Source organism: Dryas octopetala, chromosome 3 (genome assembly GCF_963921425.1).
Source record: "Dryas octopetala chromosome 3, drDryOcto1.1, whole genome shotgun sequence".
Lineage (NCBI taxonomy): Eukaryota > Viridiplantae > Streptophyta > Magnoliopsida > Rosales > Rosaceae > Dryas > Dryas octopetala.
This window is the reverse complement of record NC_141368.1, coordinates 9,443,760-9,466,666: the sequence shown is the minus strand read 5'-3', so window position 1 is coordinate 9,466,666 and position 22,907 is coordinate 9,443,760. Positions and strand designations below refer to the sequence as shown.

Sequence of the window (22,907 nt, the reverse complement as noted above, 5' to 3'; positions counted from 1 at the left end):
TAAACAAGAACATAGTACAATTAGCAATTATTAGTCCTCAATTCACTCATAAGTCATAAGAGCACCAATACAAGGATATAATATTAATGCATAAGTTGGAAGTTGGGATTCCAACTGTACGTACACCTTTTCTCCTATCAACTACCCACAAGTCAAAGCTCCCCAAACTCAAATGACTCCTACCCATTTCTCCCCTGCATCTCCCTCAAGCACCACAGACTGTACATACAAATTTAGCCACAAACATAACAATTTTAAAGCCAGATTATTATTTGATACAATACCCATTTCAATTCATTAATCAGAGCAAGACATGTAAGATTAACAAGTCTATGACTCACATACACTAATTACAACAAAAGAGACTTACAATTTCTTTCAGCTGTCACATTTTGTTTGGTGTTTAATCCCTGCAAAATCCCTCACAGTAAACCCAACTTTTTCAAACTTCCCTCTCTCATTGTTCTCTCTGAATTTCAAATAGTCTAAGCAAACAAATGGCTTGTAAATCCTCACATTCCCATCTCCTACCACATCATCTGGTGCCAATATCACTTTCTCATCCTCAAAACACCAAAAGAAGGCCAGAGAGAATCTGTTCACAGGCTGCTTCAAAATGACTCTATGTTCTGATGACCTCAATTTCTCATTGCTCCAGGCTTGAAACATGTCCCCAATGTTCACCACCAAGGTCCCCTCACATGGGCTTATGTCCATCCACTTACCCTCCTCCTCCTTTGATCTCACTTGAAGCCCACCTGTTTCATCTTGGTACACAATTGTTACACAGCTCATGTCAGTGTGCATTCCAAGTCCTTCAACCTCATGATGATGATGATGATCTTCCAAACTTTCTGGAGCTGAGTAGTTATTCACTCTCAAGTAACCATGGCAGTTTTGGAATTCAGATTCATAATATTTCTTCTCAAAACCATCCCCCAAGCTCATCAGAGCAATCTTTACAATTTTCTTTGATAACTCTGCCATCTTGCTCCCATATTCTTGTACTATCTCACTACATTAGAAAGAAACAGATCATAATCAAAGCAAAATATAACTTCATGCAAGAAAACAAAAGCATATGCAATATAATACCTGAATTCAGAGTTGTGTTGGTCAAAGAGGACATTTGCAGAACACTGAGCAGACTCAAAGAACTTTGGGCCAGAAACTCTGAGGCTTTCAAAGGATGGAGAGGCTATGAAATGAGGAGTATAAGTTTTTATGGAAGAGAAAGGACCAAGTTTGAGTTTGGCATCAGAAGGGAGGCTGAAAATGTGTTTTGAAAGTGAATGTAATTTTCTGAAAAGATCTTTGGAGATCCCATGATTGGTGATGCGAAAGAATCCCCATGTTTTGAAGGCTTCAGCTAGAGAGGATAGAGAAGATGGGTGCAGTGGCTGAGAGATGTCTAGCATGGGAAGCTTAACAGAAGTTTGAGATTTTGACATTGCCTCTAGAGTCTAGAGTCTAGAAATGCTAGAATATAGGTAAAAAGGTTTACTTTGTCCACATGGGTTGGGCTATTAAATAGGAGATCATCTATGGTAGGAATAGGGTATGAATGTATGATACATAAACTGATCTAATGGTTTACAAATTTACGTGTAATCTTTATCAAAATCTGTCAATATTTAAGAGTTAAAAAAAAATATTTGTATGCGATATATGTCGGTACTATAAAATTTTCCATTAAATGATGTTTAATTTGCCTCTACAAATAAAAAAAGGTTAATTTAGTGTGTGAGTGTTCCCAAGTTAAGACATTGATTGTATAATAGCATAGGAAAATGGCAATTGGGTTGGTTCATCACATAATTAAAACAATTTTAATTAAAATCAGAGCTTAATTTATACATAATGCACTAAATCAACCATATATGTTTGACCATATATACTTTAAATTTAAAGTATGAACTAATTTTGGTTAATATGTGAAGCAATCATAAGTCAATTCAAGGAAGCTAATTTATATAATTTAATTTGCAGTTACATGGAGCCAAGACAGGCTGTAAGTAGGTATAATCCAGGTCATATGGATTATGGACCTTCTTATATTCTGGTATCATGTTATGAATGGCTTCTATATATATAACCTATATAAATTCGTCTGGAAAACGTTTTTGACCAGCAAGTACATGTAGAACAATATAATGTGAAACCTCCTGGTTATTTTTCAACTAGTGGTTATGTTTGAAGAAAAATGATTTCTTTAAAATAATCTTCTAAACAAGTTTCATCGGGTAATAAATTCAAATATTTAATCTCATTATCTAGACACACATCACACATGGCATTAGATATATATATATATATATGTTGTGAATATATTGAAACTTTATGCACCAAAAGCATGCCTATATATATATATTGATAAGAATGGATGTCATTATATATTGTCGATCAGCTTAATTAATATATGTTGCTAGTTCATTCCTAATTTGTTGGAGGTTGCTTAATATGGTATTAAATATTTGGTTCTAGAAGTTCCTAGGTTTGAAACCTTTAATCCCCGGTCATATTGCTTACTTATTTCTATGCATTTATGTTTATTTTTTTGCATAATGGGACTACAGCTATATCTAGACTTAAAAATGAACTGAATTTTAATCCAAATTGGATATAGATTGACATGTTGAATAGGATCCAAATCTAATAACCCTATTATAAATAAATCCGGATATAAATTTAGGTCAATTCAATATGACTCTGATCCATTTACAGATCTACTCATGTCGTTTGCATCTCTAATGATATTGATGATGGTTATGGATCTATGTGTTGGAGCTGTGTGGCTCAACTCAAGCCATGGATGTGATGGAGTAAATCCCAAATTGGAAAAATAACTCAACATGTCTCAATTTATAAGTTGGGCATACATTACTAATGACCTTTTGCGATAAAATCTTACATCTAAATAGATCCATTGAGCCAGTGCGCTAAATTCCGTTAAAGGTAATTAACAATTAATATGCATATGCCTCAATGTAAATTAATTCTTACTTAACTACAATATAATTTTTGTCAGGCGTTTAAGTGTTCTATACAAGTGTTTGTATGCTTGATTTCACTGTTGATCAATGATACTGTTAAAATTATATTAAAATAAGAATGTAACATGACAAATAATTACATGAAAACACTAAACTTAAAACTCAAAATGTTGTAAAGTTTGGATGGGACTATTTTTAACATTTATTATAATACAATATTTTTTAGAGAGCAAATTTGCTCACCACCTTTTTAGATGTTTGATATATGTCATTTAGAGTAATAATGATAATCATGGTTAACCTTTCTTAAGCAAATTTTCTCATACATTTATGATACAGATAAAAGCTATTTAACAAGAAAATAATAAATTATTTTTCAAGTTTACCCTCATTTCTCTCATCATTACTCACATCAGTAGTCTTTTCATATTCTTTTCATTTCAACGTCTTTTTCATTTATTTTTCTCCCAACAATACAACCCATCAATTTTCATCACTCTTTCTGCCCTTCTTCCACAATTCCACTTATGTTTTTCTGCAGTATTTGAATTCAACAAACCAAGAAGGTAAAGTTCCTATCTTTTTAACTTTTTAATTTTATTAGTCTTTTCTTTATTCTAAATTGTCGAACATTCCTTCGTGAGGTTGTTCAACTTCAACGTCATCATTCCACCACAGAAATCATAATTTTGGTTTAATATAAATTTGTTTCTTATTTCCTGTGGAGTGGGGTATCCATTTAGGCATTGCCCACGGAGATTTTGTATGTATTAGTCTGAGCACTCATACACTTTTGTCATCTTGCTGCATTGTTGAACCAAAAAGTAGTTGGTATTTTTTTTCCTAATAAATGGCTTGGAATTAAGTAGAACCCAGTAGTACTATTGTCGAAGAATTAAGTATATATACAAAATTCATATCATTTTATGAATTCATAGCATCTTATTATATATACAAAATTCAGTGTGCATATACAGGATTAGCTACTATCATCTTCATGGAAGATCAAGAAGATGAATTTTGTAGGGATCAATTGGAGTAGCAAATCAATATCAATTGAATACACCATTTCCAACAGCTCCTGGTGTTCAAGGCACTCTTAATCAATCACTTGGTTACCAAGTTATGCAACCAATGTCATGTGATTCTCATTTATATATGTGTCCTCAGGTTTGTCATCTTTTTAAACTTATATTTTTGTTGCAGTTTGCTTGCAAATATATTATTATTTGATTAACTGTTGCTTTATGTATTTGATTAACTAGTTAATAAAATATGATCACAAATTTGATAGGTAAGCAATCCACCAAGACCTCAAGCTCATGGATCAGTACGTCAGCCAAATTTTTCAAATCCATTGATATCTTAGGCCAAGATGTGAATTGCAGCATTTGAAGAGAAATGAAGTTCTAATTCGTATTTGGAGATGATTTTGGGTGTCTAATGTTAGGATACAGGATAATATTTTATAATTTTGATTTGATGGGTTTTATTTAAGAACCATTTGAACCTCAAGTATGTAAAAAATTTTATAGTTTGTTGGTTAATCGAGTTTATGATCCTTCAGAAGCCAATGAATTTTCTTTGATATATTGGTGGGCATGCATGTCTGTAGTTGTAAATTTTTTTCAAAAATATTGAATATATAATTTTTGTTTGCAATTGGAATGAACTTCAGTATATTGTGTTTATTTAGTTGTTAGTGGCTTTTCATGTATAAAGTCCAACTGCAGTATTTGAATTCAACAAACCAAGAAGGTAAAGTTCTTATCTTTTAACTTTTTTTTGTTTGAAGGTCAGAAAGAGTGACGAAAACTGATTCATTGTATTGCTGAGAGAAAAAAAAATGAAAAAGACATTGAAATGAAAAGAATATGAAAAGGCTACAGGTGAGAATAATAGTGAGAGAAATAAGGATAAACTTGAAAGATGATTTATTATTTTATTGTTAAATAGCTTTTATCTATATCATAAATGCTAAAGAATGTGAGAATTTTAAAAAAGTTAACTATGGTTATCATTATTATTCTAAATGACACATGTTAAACAACTAATAAGGTGGCGATAGTGGTGAGCAAAAAATGGTGGTGAGCAAATTCTGAAGGCATTGGCCACACAAATCTTCTTGGTGCTTGTTGGCATTTAGTAAATTCTGGCATCATTCCCATTTCATTGTCAAAGGAGTCTTCAATGTGAGACCTTGAACAACACCATTTACACTAAATATGCAAATCCATTAGTCCACAATGCTGTGGATTTTGTGCTCATAATTATTAAACTGAAGAAGTGTCCGAGTCTAATAAAATTCCTTCCTTCGAAGCCACACAAGGATGCAAAAGCTACTTCTCTATTCCTTAATTAATGAAATACTTCTAATATTGTTGAGTAAATTTCACCAATGCCCCCATAAATTTTGCTTCATATTTAATTTTTGTTCCTAAACTTTGAAATGTAACACTTAATTTTAGTTGGCCCTAGAAGTGTCCAAATTAATATTAATGTGACTTGGCCCTAGAAGTGTCCAAATTGATATTAATGTGACTATATGTATGGATTGCATTGACCACTTTATGAAGGCCAGATGATAATCCATGTTCCACCATTCATCATAATCATCATACATGATACTTTCAATGCCTCGTGTATGACATTTTAATAAAGTGTCCTCTACATCCATTTTGTAGATCCATTATTATCATAAATTTTTCCTCATCCTTTTCATAGGAAACTCTACACTCAATTATTTTTGCATTTCATTAAGCCTCTTAGAATATGGTCATTGCCTATAGGAAAAAAAAAAACATCAAAATTATCTAAGGGGTAAAACCGTAATAAAGTACAAATATAATAATCATTTTAAAATTAAGCTGCAGCATTTGAAAAAAAAAAAAAAGGTCTTGGGCCGTGTTTGGCTGAAGCCTGTAATGAGCCCAACTCGAGCACATATTGTACGGCTCAGGAGGGAATGGACCTATTTTTGACGGGCCGGCCTTACAAATGAGCAGTGACATATTGTACGGCCTTAGAACGACATGCCGTTTTAATGTGTGATCAATTTCTTAAAGTCCTGACATGAAACGTCTATAATTGACTCATTCAATACAGAAAACCCTCTAAGAAGTAAGAACGTCTTAAAACGTATACCTAATTAGTGAATTGGTTGTCGTTATAATTAAATTAACTTTTGGAACTGCCTCATTTGCCCATTAATTATAGCATGATATATAGACCCTTTCTAATTCGCATGGACACACATGCATCGATAATGACAGGAGGAACCCTTGAAGTAATTCTTGTTGATGCTGAAGGCATTGGACACACAAATCTTCTTGGTAAGGCTACTCCTAGTAACACTAGTTATGTCACATTCTAATAAAATCTACGTGAAACTCATCACACAACAGTAAATTTCACTCATTTTTATTATAATGTAACATAATATGTCCACTATACCCAAAAAATCTTTGCCACTAAAGAATAGAGATCTCTTTTTTTCTCTGATTTCTCCCCCTTTTCCTTTGATTAGTTTCTTAAACTAATTGGAGCTGATTAGGCATATTGCACTGAATTACTGTTATATATAGGTACACCAGCCTACTATGTGATCATAGAGTGTGGGGATCAAGTATATACAAGCAAAATATCATCAGGTTTTTTGTTTCTCTGGGCACCCAATTAATGCTACATTATGTAACATCCTTAGGTACTTAATTATCCTATTAGATGATTAAATGGGTTGTGTGATGCAGATGAAGACGAAAAAGTTTGCTGGAATGAAAAATTCACATTTGAATTCCCATTGTCTCATTGGAAGAACATGACCCATCTCAAATTCAGAATTATGGACACAGAACTCTTCACAGATTCTGGGTTTGTTGGTCAAACCATGTAATAATTAATGACTTAATTAATCCTTATTCTTCTTCTTCTTCTTAATTTTAGATTTATACAGTTTGATAGAATGGAAAGTTCACATATATAGGGAAATAAAATTTGCAATCTTTATAAACTGTGAACTTCCCCAAATTGTATGAATGGTATTCATAAATCTCATACTACTCTAATAATAAGCTTTTCTTTAAAATTAAGAATGTTTTTGGTTCTGCTATGAAGAATTTATCTTGGTGGAATAATTGCTGAGGGAAAGGACAGAGGAGTCATTGAGGTAAAACCAGCTCCATACAATGTAGTGCTAGAAGATGACACCTATAAAGGAGAGATAAAGATCGGATTCCAATTTACTGCAAATGTAAGTATGCTTAACTGTTAATATTCTCTTACCAAACATCCGGTAAGTTATGTTGTTAGATTGTGAATCTACATTCAGACAAAATTCTACTTAATCAACGGTACTGATTTAGAATACATTTCTAAAAAGAAGTAGATTACAATACTAACTAGCATGTTCATTGTGCCATGCAGAAAGAAGAGCATGTGATAGAGACAAGGGAATACAACACAGAGGGCAGTTTTAAACCAAGAGAATCAACCTGTAGTTGCATTACCAACTTATGGAGAATTATTTTGTGGTTTAGGTTTTTGTTCTGTCATAGAACAGATTCTAAAAATAAGCAGAAACATAATTAGCTAGGCAATCACAGGGTCTTAGTCATGACTATAATACAATAAGGTGAACTATGTATTAGTGGAATCAATAATATGGAAATTAATTTCTATTTCTTGGCACATTTTAACTTCCCTAACCTGTGTCTATGTACCCCATTGATTCAAGAAAGGGAGAAGAAGATAGTCTAATTTAAAATGAGGTCTATTATGGGTATGAGAGTAATTAGTACTTTATTACTTGGTTTATAAGTTATTATAACGGATCAGTAAGTGATTCTTATTAAGAGTTTGACAAAAATAACATGTCCGGTTGTCCAACAAAAAACATGACCATTAGGTGACAATGAGAGCAGCAAGAGTACAAGACTTAAATGCCATTGTAACATGGAGTTGGTGAGGTTCATGCATTTATATTATCAAAGAAAAGGAAAACGTTTGACCATAAATATAATTATCAAAGACAACCCTAAATAATAATTATTAATGTATGTCAATTGTCAACCTTATCACCTATCCAAAGCACTGACAAAATGGGAGGCACGTCTGTACAACATTAAGCTGAATTTTCCCCAATAATACAAAGTTAGTTAAGAAGTGAGTTTAGTTTTTCATGGGCTTAAAATATAAGTTTCACACATGCCTTCCAATCTAACACCCGACCAGGCAACTAATATTTCATTTATTAAATTCACAAACATGCAAATGAGATCCCCATGTTCTTTTTTATTTTGATGAGAAATTAATTTGATGAATATGACCCATGAATTTGTGGCTCACGAGCAGATCATGACCCACATCATAAGAAAGTAAACTAAACCAATAACAAAAAGAGAATTAATGACCAAATGCTCTGGCCTAATGATTTTTTTTTTTTTTTTTTACAGATAAGTCTATGAGTTGGACACATAGGCTTATAAACACATTCTTAACTTTTGTATTTCAATAATTTCACTTTTTCATATTAGAATATAAATTTATGAATCGTTAGATCTAGTTGTATATCATCTAGTGTTTGTAATATAAATGAACTATTTCTTTGTATCTGATCAACATTTCGGTTGGTCCATACTAATTGGAAAACATGATTTTGTAAGCTTAATGATGAGTTTACTAGATGATGGGCCTACATATACAACATGTGTGTGTATATATATATCAGGCTCCTTCTATTGAGATATACCTCAACTTATTTATGTTGAGATATACCCTATTGGAGTCCACACGAGTCGTTTTGTGTCGATCCGAACCGTTTGCAAGAATCATCTTCATTGATAGATCATTGATAGGTATTTTTGAGATGCCTAAAAGAAGAGACAAATAAAAACCCCAAATTAAATTACTCGCAAGTGCACAAGTCCGTAGTAGAATAGAATTACGCAAGTACGAGGTCGAACCACAAGGATTGGTTAATCAACTCATTAAAACTAAGATATTGAAATTCACAATAAATAAATAAGACAATATTTAATTGAAATAAAGGCGAAGCAACAAGATAACAAAATTATGTTAACAATCAATTGAATAAAATGCTAGAGCAGAGAATCCACCACTAAAAATCCTATCTAACTTCTAGTCACCTTATCTTCAGTTCACTTAATTAATAGTGTCGGCTATCCTTTTGGACACGACTTGCCTATGGTATTTAGAACAAGTCTATTACTTTCACATGCAACTCGCCTATGGTATTTAGAACAAATATGTCATGCAAAAGAGTCTTTTGAGTTCAAAGAATTTATTAACTAGCCATGCACATCCCAAGAGTATGGTATTTACCCAAAGCATATACAGACCTTATCCACATGAAGCTAAACCCAAACCCTGTATGGTATCTACATAAGTTTGCATCAAATAACTCAATTAACAACCCAGATGGTGATCAAACATCCATGTAATTATTCGAGTATGAATCGGTGAATAAGAATCCCACTATCAAGAAAACAACCAAAGATAAAATAACAATAGAACTAGATTATCATCTTAGGGCTTCATCCTGCCCTAGCAATGTATTTAGTTACACAAATCCATCAAGAAAAACCAATAAAAGTCATGGCAAAAACCACCCAAACTCCTACTGCTCTTCTCCAAAGTGGCGTCCTTCCTTCAGCCAACGTCTTCAGTCCAAGCCGCCTTCACGCCCTCGTCAAGAACCCCTTTTAACCACGCCTCTGCCCTCTTATATATTGTCCCGTTTTCCGCAAGTCATCTCCTCCTCCTTGGACTAGGTTGCGGCACACCTAGGAAATAGGGGCTGACTTGGAGTCCTTCTTTCATTAGGAAAATCACCTAGCCTTGTCAGCAAATATCCATTCAAAAACTCCTACGGTGGTCCCAGCAAACTGAAAGAATGAAAAACAAAGCAATAAGTCCTTATTTAACCCAAAAACCTTACAAAAACCAATTAAAAATAAGATTAAAAACAGAGACATTAGACACCCATCAAATTCCCCCAAACTTAATTCCTGCTAGTCCTCGAGCAGAACACACAATAACCCAATTAAGACAGAACTAATTACAAACCCCAAGTGTGCCTCAAAATTCCACTATGTTAACAGCCCAAGGAATCGACTAAATATTGTACGGGTTCTACACATGATGCCAAGATTAACAATATCTCACCATAGTCAAATTAAAGTGTGTATGTGAATAGCCAAAATCAGAACAAAAACTTGCAATCCAATAGGCACATGCGCACACACTTTACTCACAGCCACAATTTCATACCCCATAAGCTTGCTCTTTATATCATCTCTCCACTAATGTAAATAAATGCAACAACACAAGATCAAAAGGGCTTTGCAATGGTTGTAGCACTGAGTGGGGTACTTGGCTAAGCAAAGACATGAGAATGAGAACATCAAAGTCTAGGGAACTAAATGAGCACAAAGTGGCAGCACAGAAGATTTGGAATTTGTTATTATGCATAGGATTTGAGAACATTTAGAACCATTTCACACTTTGCAACACTTTGAAAACAATAGTTGGCCCAATTTGTACGGCTCTTCACCCTAGATCCTCCTGATTTTTCACCTCAATGATCCCCTAGGGTCGTGACTTCTTTGGTCACACTTCACTAAATTTCTTCTCTTGTTTTTTTTTTTTTTTTTTTTTTTTTTTTTTTTCAAACATCCAACTTGTTTCTAACAGATCACACCGGGTGCAATTCCTATATACTTCCAGTGCTCCCACACACTTTGCCTCACTAGTTCTCTAGACAAGGAATAAGCAAATGTGTTTGAGGTTTAATAAGGTAGAAATGTGGGGGCTGTTAAGGAAAAGGCTTACAGGGGTAATGAGGACTTCGGGCTGGCTACCAAGAAAAACAGAATCAACAGTCCAAAGATGGCCTAAATCATCTCCCAGCTGTTGCACTTATTTAAAATTTCGCCTCAAGTGATACTTAGAACAAGTTCTAGAGTATGTCTGACATTAAAGTAGAATAACATGTGCCCTTAGACTAACAAGAACTTGCACCAGCTTGGTAGAGTGCTCAAAACAAGTTTACGATTTACCATGAGAGACATAATTAACCAAGTACTCATGTGAGAACACAACAATACCCAGCAATACCCATTTCGTTCAACATAATAGAAGTAAGAATAATGGTAAAAATTGAACCAATCAGCGTAATACCCAAATAAAAGTAATACCCAGTAAGAATCACACCCTCAAACCCATTAATTCCCCCAAACTTAAACTGAGCATTGTCCTCAATGAGAAACACAAGGAAATCACGCAAGGACAGAAATAAAACAGGGAGATGAGGGAAAGAGAGCACCTGGTGGGCTGTGCGTTGCGGAGGACGGCCAATGAGTGGGATGACGGCGCGGGTATACGGCGTCGACGGCGCTGCTCAGATCGCCCAGGCGAAGGGCATGCCCTAGCCTCCTCGCGTCGCCTCTGCTCCCCAAAGTATCCAGCTAAATGAGAGAGATGGTGGGGACCGAATAATGAAGAAAACAAATGACCCTCTCACCCATTTAATTCCTTTAAACACTTGGTGGGCCACATGGGCCTCAACTTAAACCCACCCCCCAAACTTGTGAGACAGCATTGGAGCCTGGGAAAACAGCCACCCCCGACCCAGTAAGAACCTCTCTAAAGCATGTGCAGGTGAACACCACGACTACCGCAGAAGCTCAACGATTAGATGCAAATTCTCTGGGCAGTAGAACATGGATGAGCTTCTTCCAAGTTGGACTTGGTGGTAGAAGTGTATGCCCCTCCCAAACCTTGAATTTTGTCCTCACCCTGAAGGTAGCAACGAACAGCTGAAATTGAAAAAGAACATAGTAAGTTGCAGGAGTAATGACACAATCACAGTAACAAAAATTAAACGAAAAACACACAAAGAAATAAACAAGGAAATGCTTGGGTTGCCTCCCAAGTAGCGCTTAATTTAACGTCATTAGCTTGACATATCGAATGGCTAAGGTGCTGGGGATGGTTCGGCCAAAGGTATTGAGGACTTCTCAATGTTGAATGGTGATTCCAGGTAAGGCTTTAGGCGATGCCCATTCACTTTAAAGGTCGTTCCATTCTGAATATGTCGTACTTCTACAGCACCATGGGGAAAAACATGAACCACAACATAGGGGCCATACCACCGCGACTTGAGCTTGCCTGGAAACAGGCGAAGTCTTGAGTTGAAAAGTAGCACTTTCTGTCCAGGAAAGAACTCCCTCCTTAAGATGGTTTTGTCATGAAAGAGCTTGGTCCTGTCCTTATATATTTTAGCATTCTCGTATGCATCATTTCGAATTTCATCTAGTTCATTGAGCTGGAGCTTCCTCTGTTCACCAGCAGCACCATAGTCGAAATTGAGTTGCTTGACTGCCCAGAACGCCTTATGCTCAAGCTCCATAGGAAGATGACATGCCTTTCCATAAACTAAACGGAATGGGGACATGCCAATTGGTGTCTTATAGGCTGTCCGATATGCCCACAGCGCATCATTAAGCTTAAGGGACCAATCCTTGCGGGAAGTACTCACTGTCTTCTCTAGAATTCTCTTTATCTCTCTGTTGGAAACCTCAACTTGGCCACTTGTTTGTGGGTGGTATGGCGTAGCAACTTTGTGAGTGACATTGTATTTTGACAAGAGATTCTTTAGGGGTTTGTTGATGAAGTGTCGCCCCCCATCACTGATGAGGACACGAGGAGTTCCAAACCTGGGAAAGATGGTGCCTTGTAAAAGTTTCAAAACAACTTTGTGATCATTAGTTGGGGCAGCCACTGCTTCTACCCATTTGGAGACATATTCCACAGCCACTAAAATATACTCATTGCCATATGAAGAGGGAAAAGGCCCCATAAAATCCACCCCCCAGACATCAAACAATTCAATTACTAAAATCCCATGCTGAGGCATCTCATTTCGATTAGAAATATTGCCCACTCTTTGGCACCGATCACAAGCTGAACACCATGTGTGAGCATCTTTGAATAAGGAAGGCCAATAAAAACCACTCTGTAGGATCTTTGCTGCTGTCCGTTTTGAGCCGAAATGGCCCCCACATGCATGATCATGTGCAAATTGTAAGATGCTTGCTTGTTCAGTAGTGGGCACACACCTCCTTATCATCTGATCAGAGCAATACTTGTAGAGATACGGTTCATCCCAAAAGTAAAACTTGACGTCATGGAGAAACTTCCTTCGCTGCTGAGTGCTCAATTCAAGAGGCATCACCCCTCCAGCCAGATAATTGGCGATATCCGCATACCATGGTGTGACATGTTGGACTGCAAACAGCTGTTCGTCGGGGAAGCTCTCACGCAATGGCACAATGGTGTCTTCATTTTCGTGAGTGTGAGTTAGACGGGAGAGATGGTCAGCCACCACATTCTTCACGCCTTGCTGATCTCGTAGCTCAACATCAAATTCTTGTAATAATAACACCCACCGAATGAGCCTTGGTTTTGCATCCTTCTTGGACATAAGGTACCTTAATGCAGCATGGTCAGTATAAACAACGATCTTAGAGCCAAGCAAATAGGACCTAAACTTCTCAAGTGCAAAAATGACAGCGAGCATCTCTTTCTCAGTAGTGGAGTAATTGAGTTGTGCATCGTTCAAGGTTTTTGAGGCATAAGAAATAACATGTGGAAGCTTGTCCCTCCGCTGCCCCAAAACAGCACCCACTGCGTAGTCACTAGCGTCACACATTAATTCAAATGGGAGACCCCAATCTGGAGCTATCATAATCGGCGCAGAAGTGAGTAGAGATTTCAAAGTGGTAAAAGCTTGTAAACATGATTCATCAAAGTGAAACGGAGTGTCCTTAGAAAGAAGATTGCACAAGGGTCGGCTGATTTTGGAAAAATCCTTAATAAAACGCCGATAAAAACCCGCGTGTCCTAAGAAAGACCGTACAGCCTTGACTGATGTGGGTGGTGGCAAATTGGCAATTAAGTCAATCTTCGCCTTGTCCACTTCTATCCCGCGACTTGAAACCAAGTGTCCTAACACAATTCCCTGCTTCACCATAAAGTGACATTTTTCCCAGTTGAGAACAAGGTTAAATTCCTTGCACCTTTCCAAAACCATCTTCAAATTTCCAAGACAGTTATCAAAAGAGAAACCGAAAACAGAGAAATCATCCATGAAAATTTCAATTATCCTTTCGACCATATCAGAGAATATACTCATCATGCACCGTTGGAATGTAGCTGGAGCATTGCATAGGCCAAATGGCATACGCCGGTAGGCAAAGGTACCATAAGGGCACGTGAATGTTGTTTTCTCTTGGTCTTCGGAAGCGATAGCAATCTGATTATAACCTGAATACCCGTCAAGAAAACAATAATGTGAGTGCCCGGCTAACCTTTCCAACATTTGGTCAATAAACGGCAAGGGAAAGTGATCTTTCCGAGTTAAGGAGTTCAACTTCCGGTAATCTATACAGACTCGCCAACCTGTTTGCATTCGAGTGGGCACCAATTCCCCAGTCTTGTTCTCAACCACTGTGATTCCTGACTTCTTTGGTACAACTTGGGTAGGACTAACCCACTGGCTGTCAGAGATGGGGTATATCACGCCTACATCCAGAAGTTTGAGTACCTCTTTTCGGACTACTTCTTTCATATTTGGATTCAAACGCCTCTGAGCTTCTATGGTGGGCTTCGACCCTTCTTCCAAAAAAATCCTGTGCATGCAAACCGCGGGGCTTATACCCTTGATATCAGCAATGGACCAGCCGAGAGCTGACTTATTTTCTCCTAGAAGCTGCAGCAATTTCAGTTCCTCCGTCTTGCTCAAATCCGATGCTATGATCACTGGCAATGTGTCAGCTTCGCCCAAAAATGCATACTTCAAGTGAGATGGCAATGACTTGAGTTCTAATACTGGTGGCTTAATTACGGAAGGTACAGCAGCTGGTGGTGGCGTGCCAAGAGGCTCTACGGCTTGTCTCCATCGCGGTGCTGCAACGGGATTCGCCTCAAGTGCAGCCACTACCTCTGGCGTCTCATCCTCAGCAAATTCTTCAAACTCAGAGCACGTAAGGCATGTCTCCAGCTCATCACTTGCTGAAGAAATTAAAAATTGAGCATGTATAATCGGGTCAAGGACATCTACGCGATGACACTCCTCCACATCACTGGGTTTTTTTAAGGCGCCAAACATTCGAAACTCCACTGATTCACCATCAATTCTGAGCTTAAGAGTACCTTGCTGCACGTCTATTAATGCACCAGCAGTAGCAAGGAATGGCCGGCCGAGTAAAATGGGAAGATTCCTATCTTCTTCCATGTCGAGCACCAGAAAATCAGCCGGTATCACAAATTGCTCCACTTTAATTAACACATCTTCGACAAGGCCCTTAGGATAAGTGACTGAACGATCCGCTAATTGTAGCGAGACAGACGTCTTTCTTAGCTCTCCAATGCCCAGCTGCGAGAAAATAGAAAAGGGCATAAGATTAACACTAGAACCAAGATCCAAAAAAGCTTTATCAAATTTAGATTCACCAATAATACAAGGCAAAGTAAAACTCCCTGGATCTTGTAATTTTGGGGGCATCTTGTTGAAAAGGACGGCGCTGCACTCCTTAGTGAGTTCGATTTTTTCATGGTCCACAAATCTTCTCTTGTTAGTGCACACATCTTTTAAAAACTTGGCATATGTGGGAATGTGCTTGATGGCTTCTAATAATGGGAGATTAATTTGAACCTTCTTAAACACTTCCAAAATATCCTTCATGTGCTCACTCTGCTTCTGTTTTTGCTGCCTGGAAGGAAAGGGTAAAGTAGGCACATATTTGTTAACACAAGGCAACTCGGAAGCAACATTTATTGGGCTTTCAATTTCGCCACTTTCAGGTGCAGCGGCAGGTATGGTTTCCTCGGCTTCCTTTTGCTTTTGTGCTGCAATTTCTTCTCTCCGATCATATAGCTTACCACTCCTTAAAGTCCGGACAACCTTAGCATGCTCTAATCCTCTTGGATTCGGTTCAGGCTGGCTAGGTAGTCTACCCATCCCTCTTTCGGTCAAAGTAGAAGCTAGTTGGCTGACTTGTGTCTCCAGACTTGCTATGGCCTTGGTGTTAGCTTGCTGGCCCTTTTGAGACTCCTGGAACATTTGCTGCATCTGAATTTGATTTTGCATAAGCTGCTGCATCATGTCTTCCACCCCAAGTTTTTTCGGCTCTACTGGAGCTTGAGTCTGCTGAAAGGGAGGGTTACGTGGAGCTTGTGGTTGATTATTGTTGCTCCATGAGAAGTTAGGGTGATACTTCCAGCCAGGATTATATGTATTTGAGAATGGGTCAGTCCTAACATTTCGATTGTAGGAATTCACCAAACTCGCTTGTTCTTGTACAAACTCCGGAAAATCAACCCCATTGGGACAAGAAATCGTGGCATGACCAATGACATCGCAAATAGCGCAGATTTCTTGTGATGGCGTCCTCCCATTCATAGCAAGTAGCGCATCCAATTTGTTGGCAATGGAATCAACCTGCGCCTTTGAAGCAAAAACATTCGAATGGTTACTCTCATTCACTCCAGCACACCTTTCTCTAGCATCAGAATGTTGTGTTTCCATTGCTAGGCTGTCAAACAGAGTTTGACATTCAATTGTGGTCTTATTTTTAATGGATCCACCTGCATAGTTATTTACTGCAGCCTTACTAGAAACGGTCAGTGCCTTATAAAATATACGCATTAAAACAAGGGAAGGCAAACCATGATGAGGGCACTGAATTAACAAATTATTAAATCGCTCCCACGCCTCGGAAAACGACTCATCTGCATGTTGACTAAATTGCATGATCTTGTCCCTTAATGCATCGGTTTTCTGGGCTGAGAAAAACTTCTCCAAAAACTTGTTTTGAATTTCTGTCCAGCTGGTTAGTGATCTCGGCCTCAAAGAATTCAGCCACATCTTCGCCTTGTCCTTCAAAGTGTAAGGAAAGATCTTCATCCTTAAGTGCTCCTCCGTGACTCCTTCTGTCAAAGGCATATTAGAAACCATGTTAAAGATGTCACGAATATGAACTAATGGATCTTCATTATTTAAACCATGAAAGGAAGGAATCATGTTGAAGTGAATATTTTTTAATTCATAATTTCTGGCTGCCGCAGGGAGAACGATGCTCGACGGTGATGTCGGAATTGTTGGGATGTCAAGGTCTCCCATTGTCTCGTTGGGTACAAGAGCCATCCTTTCTTCCCTCTGACGAATGTCCTCTTCTCTATCCTCTCTACGTTTCCTGCGAATTTCCTTGAGCTTTTGTTCAATCTCCGGCTGAAATTCTACAAGTTCACAATCCGAAGATCGTGTACCAGTCATCCACCATGCAAAGGACAGTTTAATGAATTGAATTGAGCGCAATCCCCGGCAACGGCGCCAAAAACTTGATAGGTATTTTTGAGATGCCTAAAAGAAGAGACAAATAAAAACCCCAAATTAAATTACTCGCAAGTGCACAAGTCCGTAGTAGAATAGAATTACGCAAGTACGAGGTCGAACCACAAGGATTGGTTAATCAACTCATTAAAACTAAGATATTGAAATTCACAATAAATAAATAAGACAATATTTAATTGAAATAAAGGCGAAGCAACAAGATAACAAAATTATGTTAACAATCAATTGAATAAAATGCTAGAGCAGAGAATCCACCACTAAAAATCCTATCTAACTTCTAGTCACCTTATCTTCAGTTCACTTAATTAATAGTGTCGGCTATCCTTTTGGACACGACTTGCCTATGGTATTTAGAACAAGTCTATTACTTTCACATGCAACTCGCCTATGGTATTTAGAACAAATATGTCATGCAAAAGAGTCTTTTGAGTTCAAAGAATTTATTAACTAGCCATGCACATCCCAAGAGTATGGTATTTACCCAAAGCATATACAGACCTTATCCACATGAAGCTAAACCCAAACCCTGTATGGTATCTACATAAGTTTGCATCAAATAACTCAATTAACAACCCAGATGGTGATCAAACATCCATGTAATTATTCGAGTATGAATCGGTGAATAAGAATCCCACTATCAAGAAAACAACCAAAGATAAAATAACAATAGAACTAGATTATCATCTTAGGGCTTCATCCTGCCCTAGCAATGTATTTAGTTACACAAATCCATCAAGAAAAACCAATAAAAGTCATGGCAAAAACCACCCAAACTCCTACTGCTCTTCTCCAAAGTGGCGTCCTTCCTTCAGCCAACGTCTTCAGTCCAAGCCGCCTTCACGCCCTCGTCAAGAACCCCTTTTAACCACGCCTCTGCCCTCTTATATATTGTCCCGTTTTCCGCAAGTCATCTCCTCCTCCTTGGACTAGGTTGCGGCACACCTAGGAAATAGGGGCTGACTTGGAGTCCTTCTTTCATTAGGAAAATCACCTAGCCTTGTCAGCAAATATCCATTCAAAAACTCCTACGGTGGTCCCAGCAAACTGAAAGAATGAAAAACAAAGCAATAAGTCCTTATTTAACCCAAAAACCTTACAAAAACCAATTAAAAATAAGATTAAAAACAGAGACATTAGACACCCATCAATCATCCTTTCAAAAAATTAGTCAAATATATATATATATATATATATATTTCCATGATAAAATTACAATTTATTTTTTAATTTAATCTGCGGAATTATGTATTATATATATTCATGTATGATCAGAATCATATAATATAAGCCTGCAGACCCATATAAGTTCTGTCCAACTAAGATGCAGTCATGTCTGATATACTTCTTCAAGCACCAGACTATTTGTCTCTCAAATCCCATAGTGAAATTCAGCCATTTTTGCTTCTGGATTTGTCCTGTTTAATTTCGTGACTCAAAGACCGAAGGATCAGACAGTCTAACATGTTATGTTTTTCATGATCACGGCGATGTGGGTACCTTGAAAAGCTTTAATTGTCTTTTAGAAAGAAAAGTGTTTGGAGAGATCAAAGCCAAAGGCATGCTTAGGAGGGAACTGTTTCAAACATTCTTCAGCCAGCTTCAATAGTTCAAATTCAAATCTATGCATTAAAAGGTAACATAAAGGACTGTTAGACCGTTGCTTTTTTAATAAACCATTTGCCTTTAAATTTTTCAAATTTCAGTTGGTTTCACGGTTTCACCCCAAGAAAATTTCCCAAGATTGCTTTTTTGCTTCAAAGTTTTTTTAGCTGCATACTCAGTGAATTGTTTTAGTCTTCTGAATGAAAACTACCTATCATAAACCTCTTTTGCTTTTGGTTTCAAAGGAGAAAAAGATTCATGCTTTCCTTTTTTCTTTCTTTCTAAATGTAAATTGTAGGATATAAACCAATTCCAAGTTCTGGATTTTGAATGAAAGTCCCACCACAAACCCAAAAATGGTAACACTTCAATAATTTGATTGCCTGCAGGTTTTTGAGCAGTTAGACCACAAGTTTTAGAGCTGCAATGGACAATTTATCAAATTCTGATGAAAACTACGATCTGGGTTATCAACCTTCACCCTCCTCTGTGGATCAATCGGCCGCGGAAACTTCAACAATGAGTGGTGATTCGTTTCTGTACCGCCGGACTAATTCGGAGACCTCAGCTTTCTCTGAGCCTATAGATGACACCAGTTATTCAGGTGAACCTTCTCCTTCCTGCTGGCCAAATGTGAAATCCAGTGCTCATAACCAGGCTGTTCTCAGCAGACTAGGAATGAAGCGGCACAAGAATGCCATGGACGATAAACTTGAAGATCATGAAGCAGTAGATTCAGGTGGGTTTCAATTTCATAGTTTTGTTTATCAACTCACCACAAACAAATAAAAAGCAGTATAAATTGGCCAAGTAACTGTGATATCAATGGCAGAGCTTGAGATGATGAAAGAAAGATTTGCAAAGCTCTTGTTGGGTGAAGACATGTCTGGAAGTGGAAAAGGTGTATGCACAGCAGTTACAATCTCAAACTCCATAACCAATCTCTATGGTAATTCTCATTCTTCAAATTTGAAGATTGATAAGAAGTTAATTATATGTTGTTTTTCATTTCAATCTCAATGAATCTTCTTTGGGATTTTGTGCAGCCACTGTATTTGGGCAAAATTTGAGGTTAGAGCCCTTGAATCCTGAGAAGAAAGCAATGTGGAAGAGGGAAATGGATTGTCTTTTATCAGTTTGTGATTACATAGTAGAACTCATCCCCATATCCCAAAATTTGCAAGATGGGACATCACTTGAGGTGATTGTCAAAAATCCATGACCAAAAGTTCAATTATTTTCTGATATCTTTGCCTGTTTTTAACATTTTTTCTATTGGTCTTTCAGCTGATGAAAAGCAGACCAAGAGCTGATATTTACATCAACCTTCCAGCTTTGCAAAAGCTTGATGCAATGCTCATTGTAAGACCAGTTTTATGTGCTTAAGAAAAAATCGCATCCTTCTCTTGAAACAGAGTTGCTCTGTTTCAATCAAAACCTAAAGTGCATGTTTGCTTTGCTTTGGCAGGAAGTACTTGATAGTTTCCAAGAGACTGAGTTCTGGTATGCAGAACAAGGGAGCATGTCATCGAATTCAACTCGTTCGGGATCATTTCGAAGGGTTATTGTTCAGCGGAACGACGAGAAATGGTGGTTGCCGGTTCCATGTGTCCCTCCTGGTGGCCTCTCGGAGAAGTCAATGAAGCATTTGAGACACAAACGTGAGTGTTCTAATCAAATCCACAAGGCAGCCATGGCAATCAATAGCAGTATTCTTGCTGAGATGGAAATCCCAGACACGTACATGGCAACTCTTCCGAAGGTAGTCCTTGCTCAACCAACATAAATTTTGTTATGGTTCTAAAATCCTAGGTCTCCTTAGATCTAAAACATGGGCAGCAATAGTGGGTAGCAATAACATAGAGACCAGAATTCACACTATCATTGACACTGAGGTTACAAATGTTAAGAATCCTAATGAAATCCTATAAACTTGATATATGCATGCCTCATAATTGTTCAAATAATCGAAGAGGTAATCGTTATCTTGATTTATTCATTTTCTAATAGTTAAGTTTTTGGAGTCTAATGGTTGTCTAACATAGAATTAGTAATCTTATTCCAAGAGGTCGTGGGTTTGCAGCAGCGTGGGACTGTATATGATGGAGGGTGTTAGTTTGATAGACATTGTTAATACATTTCCTAATAGCTAAAACTTTTGAAGTCCAATAGTTATTAACAGTAATCAAATTATATATGATTTATAGGAATAAGATGGAAGCATTGGTTTTATCTAACTTGTTTTTTGTACTAAACAATTTTATGTGCAGAGTGGAAAAGCATGTCTGGGAGATTCGATTTACCGCTACATGTGCACCATAGGGAAGTTCTCTCCTGAATATCTTCTTGATTGCCTCAACATAGCAACTGAACATGAAGCACTTGAGCTTGCAGACAGGGTTGAAGCTTCAATGTATACATGGAGACGTAAAGCATGCATGAGTAACTCTAAAACTTCATGGGTCATGGTTAAGGATCTGATGTCAGACACAGACAGGTGTGACAAAAATCATGTTTTAGCAGAGAGAGCTGAGAGCTTGTTGTTCTGTTTGAAGCAGAGGTATCCTGAGCTTTCACAGACATCCTTGGACACATACAAGATTCAGTACAATAAGGTAATAAGCACATAGATGACAGTAAATCCATGTGAATCACAAGGAACAGTTTCATGGTCAAATTGTCAAACTAAACTAATTGCTTGATCAAAAACTAAGACATGGGTTTTATGGTCCTAAACAAGACTAACAAAAATTTAACCCTCTTTTCAATTTCTATAAAAAATTTCAATAAGAATAAAAAATGAGGTTTGTAGAGCCTTCGGTTTGGTGCGTAGAGCCTTAGGTTTGATGCACAGACCATATGCACACCTATGTTTTGCTATTCTTAAAAAGTCATTATTAAACAATAACACGTTAGAGTCAACAAATTTATTCACCAAATGATGTGTCAGTACACATATTAGTATCTTGTTAAAAATAAATGAGTTTCATAGTGGATCAAAAATTGAATTAATGTTTTTACTGAAAAAAAATTGAATTAATCAAATTCTACCCTTAATTTAGTGAAGAAACTTGTTGACGACCCTAACAGTACTTGCCAAAGTGACCTAAAGAAGGGTTAGTGACGGGTGTTTTTGCAGGATGTGGGGCAAGCAGTATTGGAGAGCTACTCAAGAGTGTTGGAAGGTTTAGCATTCAACATCGTTGCTTGGATTGAAGATGTAATTTATGTAGACAGATCCGTGAGAAACCAAGACCCATAGAGACTGCAAATGACTAGTTCAAGCCTCTTCTACTTCTCCAACATACCATACCGATTGAACAAATTTTGAAACGTCAACTTTGGTTGCTTATTCAAGTGTATGAAGCTAATTTGTTAGTTGTTAAAAGGGTAAATGCTCCTGTTCCCCATTTAAGAATTCTAAGCATGACTGCATGAGATCGTACATTATCATCCAGTAAAACAAAACAGAAAAGTTTTATGTCCTCCAGAATTTGCCATTGAGATCTTAAATCCTCAAGTTTATGAAACTTGGGTGGAATTAAAAATAAGAAAAAAGCCCAACCCAAGTCCAATTAAACCCCGGCAAAGTATGAACGTGAATGTGGCAAACAAACCCAGTATATGCAAAATGACCTTTTTCTTATATTATAGCCTCATTTACAATAAAATAGTCGTCCCACGAGGATCCACTGTAGGTCTTAAAATTGTAACCTTGGTTGGTAAACTACAACAGCGCAAGGTCAAATATTAGTTTGTTTTCCTCAGCAAATTTGATTTCAAATTCAAACATGGGCAAGAGATGGTCACACAGCACCCCTTGAAGTTTGCAGGCAACAGACAAAATGCATACGAAATACTAAAACTGATGACAATTTAAT

General features: G+C 37.2%; 4 protein-coding genes and 1 non-coding gene across 5 annotated transcripts; 3 read left to right on the top strand and 2 right to left on the bottom strand.

Moving 5' to 3' along the window:
- Positions 1 to 378: 378 nt before the first annotated feature.
- On the bottom strand, positions 379 to 1,451 carry LOC147290605 (gibberellin 20-oxidase-like protein). Its single transcript, XM_086238512.1, has 2 exons — positions 1,096 to 1,451; positions 379 to 1,015 (listed from the first exon to the last, which is right to left on the bottom strand). The coding sequence occupies exons 1-2, from the start codon at positions 1,449 to 1,451 to the stop codon at positions 379 to 381; spliced, it is 993 nt and encodes a 330-aa protein (XP_086094638.1).
- A 4,807-nt stretch (positions 1,452 to 6,258) lies between these two features.
- LOC147290604 (Calcium-dependent lipid-binding (CaLB domain) family protein) lies at positions 6,259 to 7,263 on the top strand. Its single transcript, XM_086235820.1, has 4 exons — positions 6,259 to 6,325; positions 6,578 to 6,643; positions 6,743 to 6,881; positions 7,107 to 7,263. Exons 1-4 carry the CDS (start codon positions 6,259 to 6,261, stop codon positions 7,261 to 7,263), a joined length of 429 nt encoding a protein of 142 aa, XP_086091946.1.
- Positions 7,264 to 11,985: 4,722 nt separating this feature from the next.
- Positions 11,986 to 17,346, bottom strand: LOC147290602 (uncharacterized). Its single transcript, XM_086235819.1, has 3 exons — positions 14,088 to 17,346; positions 13,104 to 13,988; positions 11,986 to 12,974 (listed from the first exon to the last, which is right to left on the bottom strand). Exons 1-3 carry the CDS (start codon positions 17,344 to 17,346, stop codon positions 11,986 to 11,988), a joined length of 5,133 nt encoding a protein of 1,710 aa, XP_086091945.1.
- LOC147290603 (small nucleolar RNA R71) lies at positions 16,736 to 16,842 on the top strand. The gene has a single exon (XR_015121574.1). It is a non-coding gene; the product is annotated as a small nucleolar RNA R71 (small nucleolar RNA).
- Positions 17,347 to 18,930: 1,584 nt separating the features above from the next.
- Positions 18,931 to 22,629, top strand: ROPGEF3 (RHO guanyl-nucleotide exchange factor 3). The gene is made up of 8 exons (XM_086235591.1): positions 18,931 to 19,057; positions 19,416 to 19,765; positions 19,859 to 19,975; positions 20,073 to 20,227; positions 20,314 to 20,388; positions 20,495 to 20,788; positions 21,297 to 21,641; positions 22,166 to 22,629. Exons 2-8 carry the CDS (start codon positions 19,453 to 19,455, stop codon positions 22,286 to 22,288), a joined length of 1,422 nt encoding a protein of 473 aa, XP_086091717.1. The 5' UTR covers positions 18,931 to 19,057; positions 19,416 to 19,452; the 3' UTR covers positions 22,289 to 22,629.
- Positions 22,630 to 22,907: the final 278 nt, after the last annotated feature.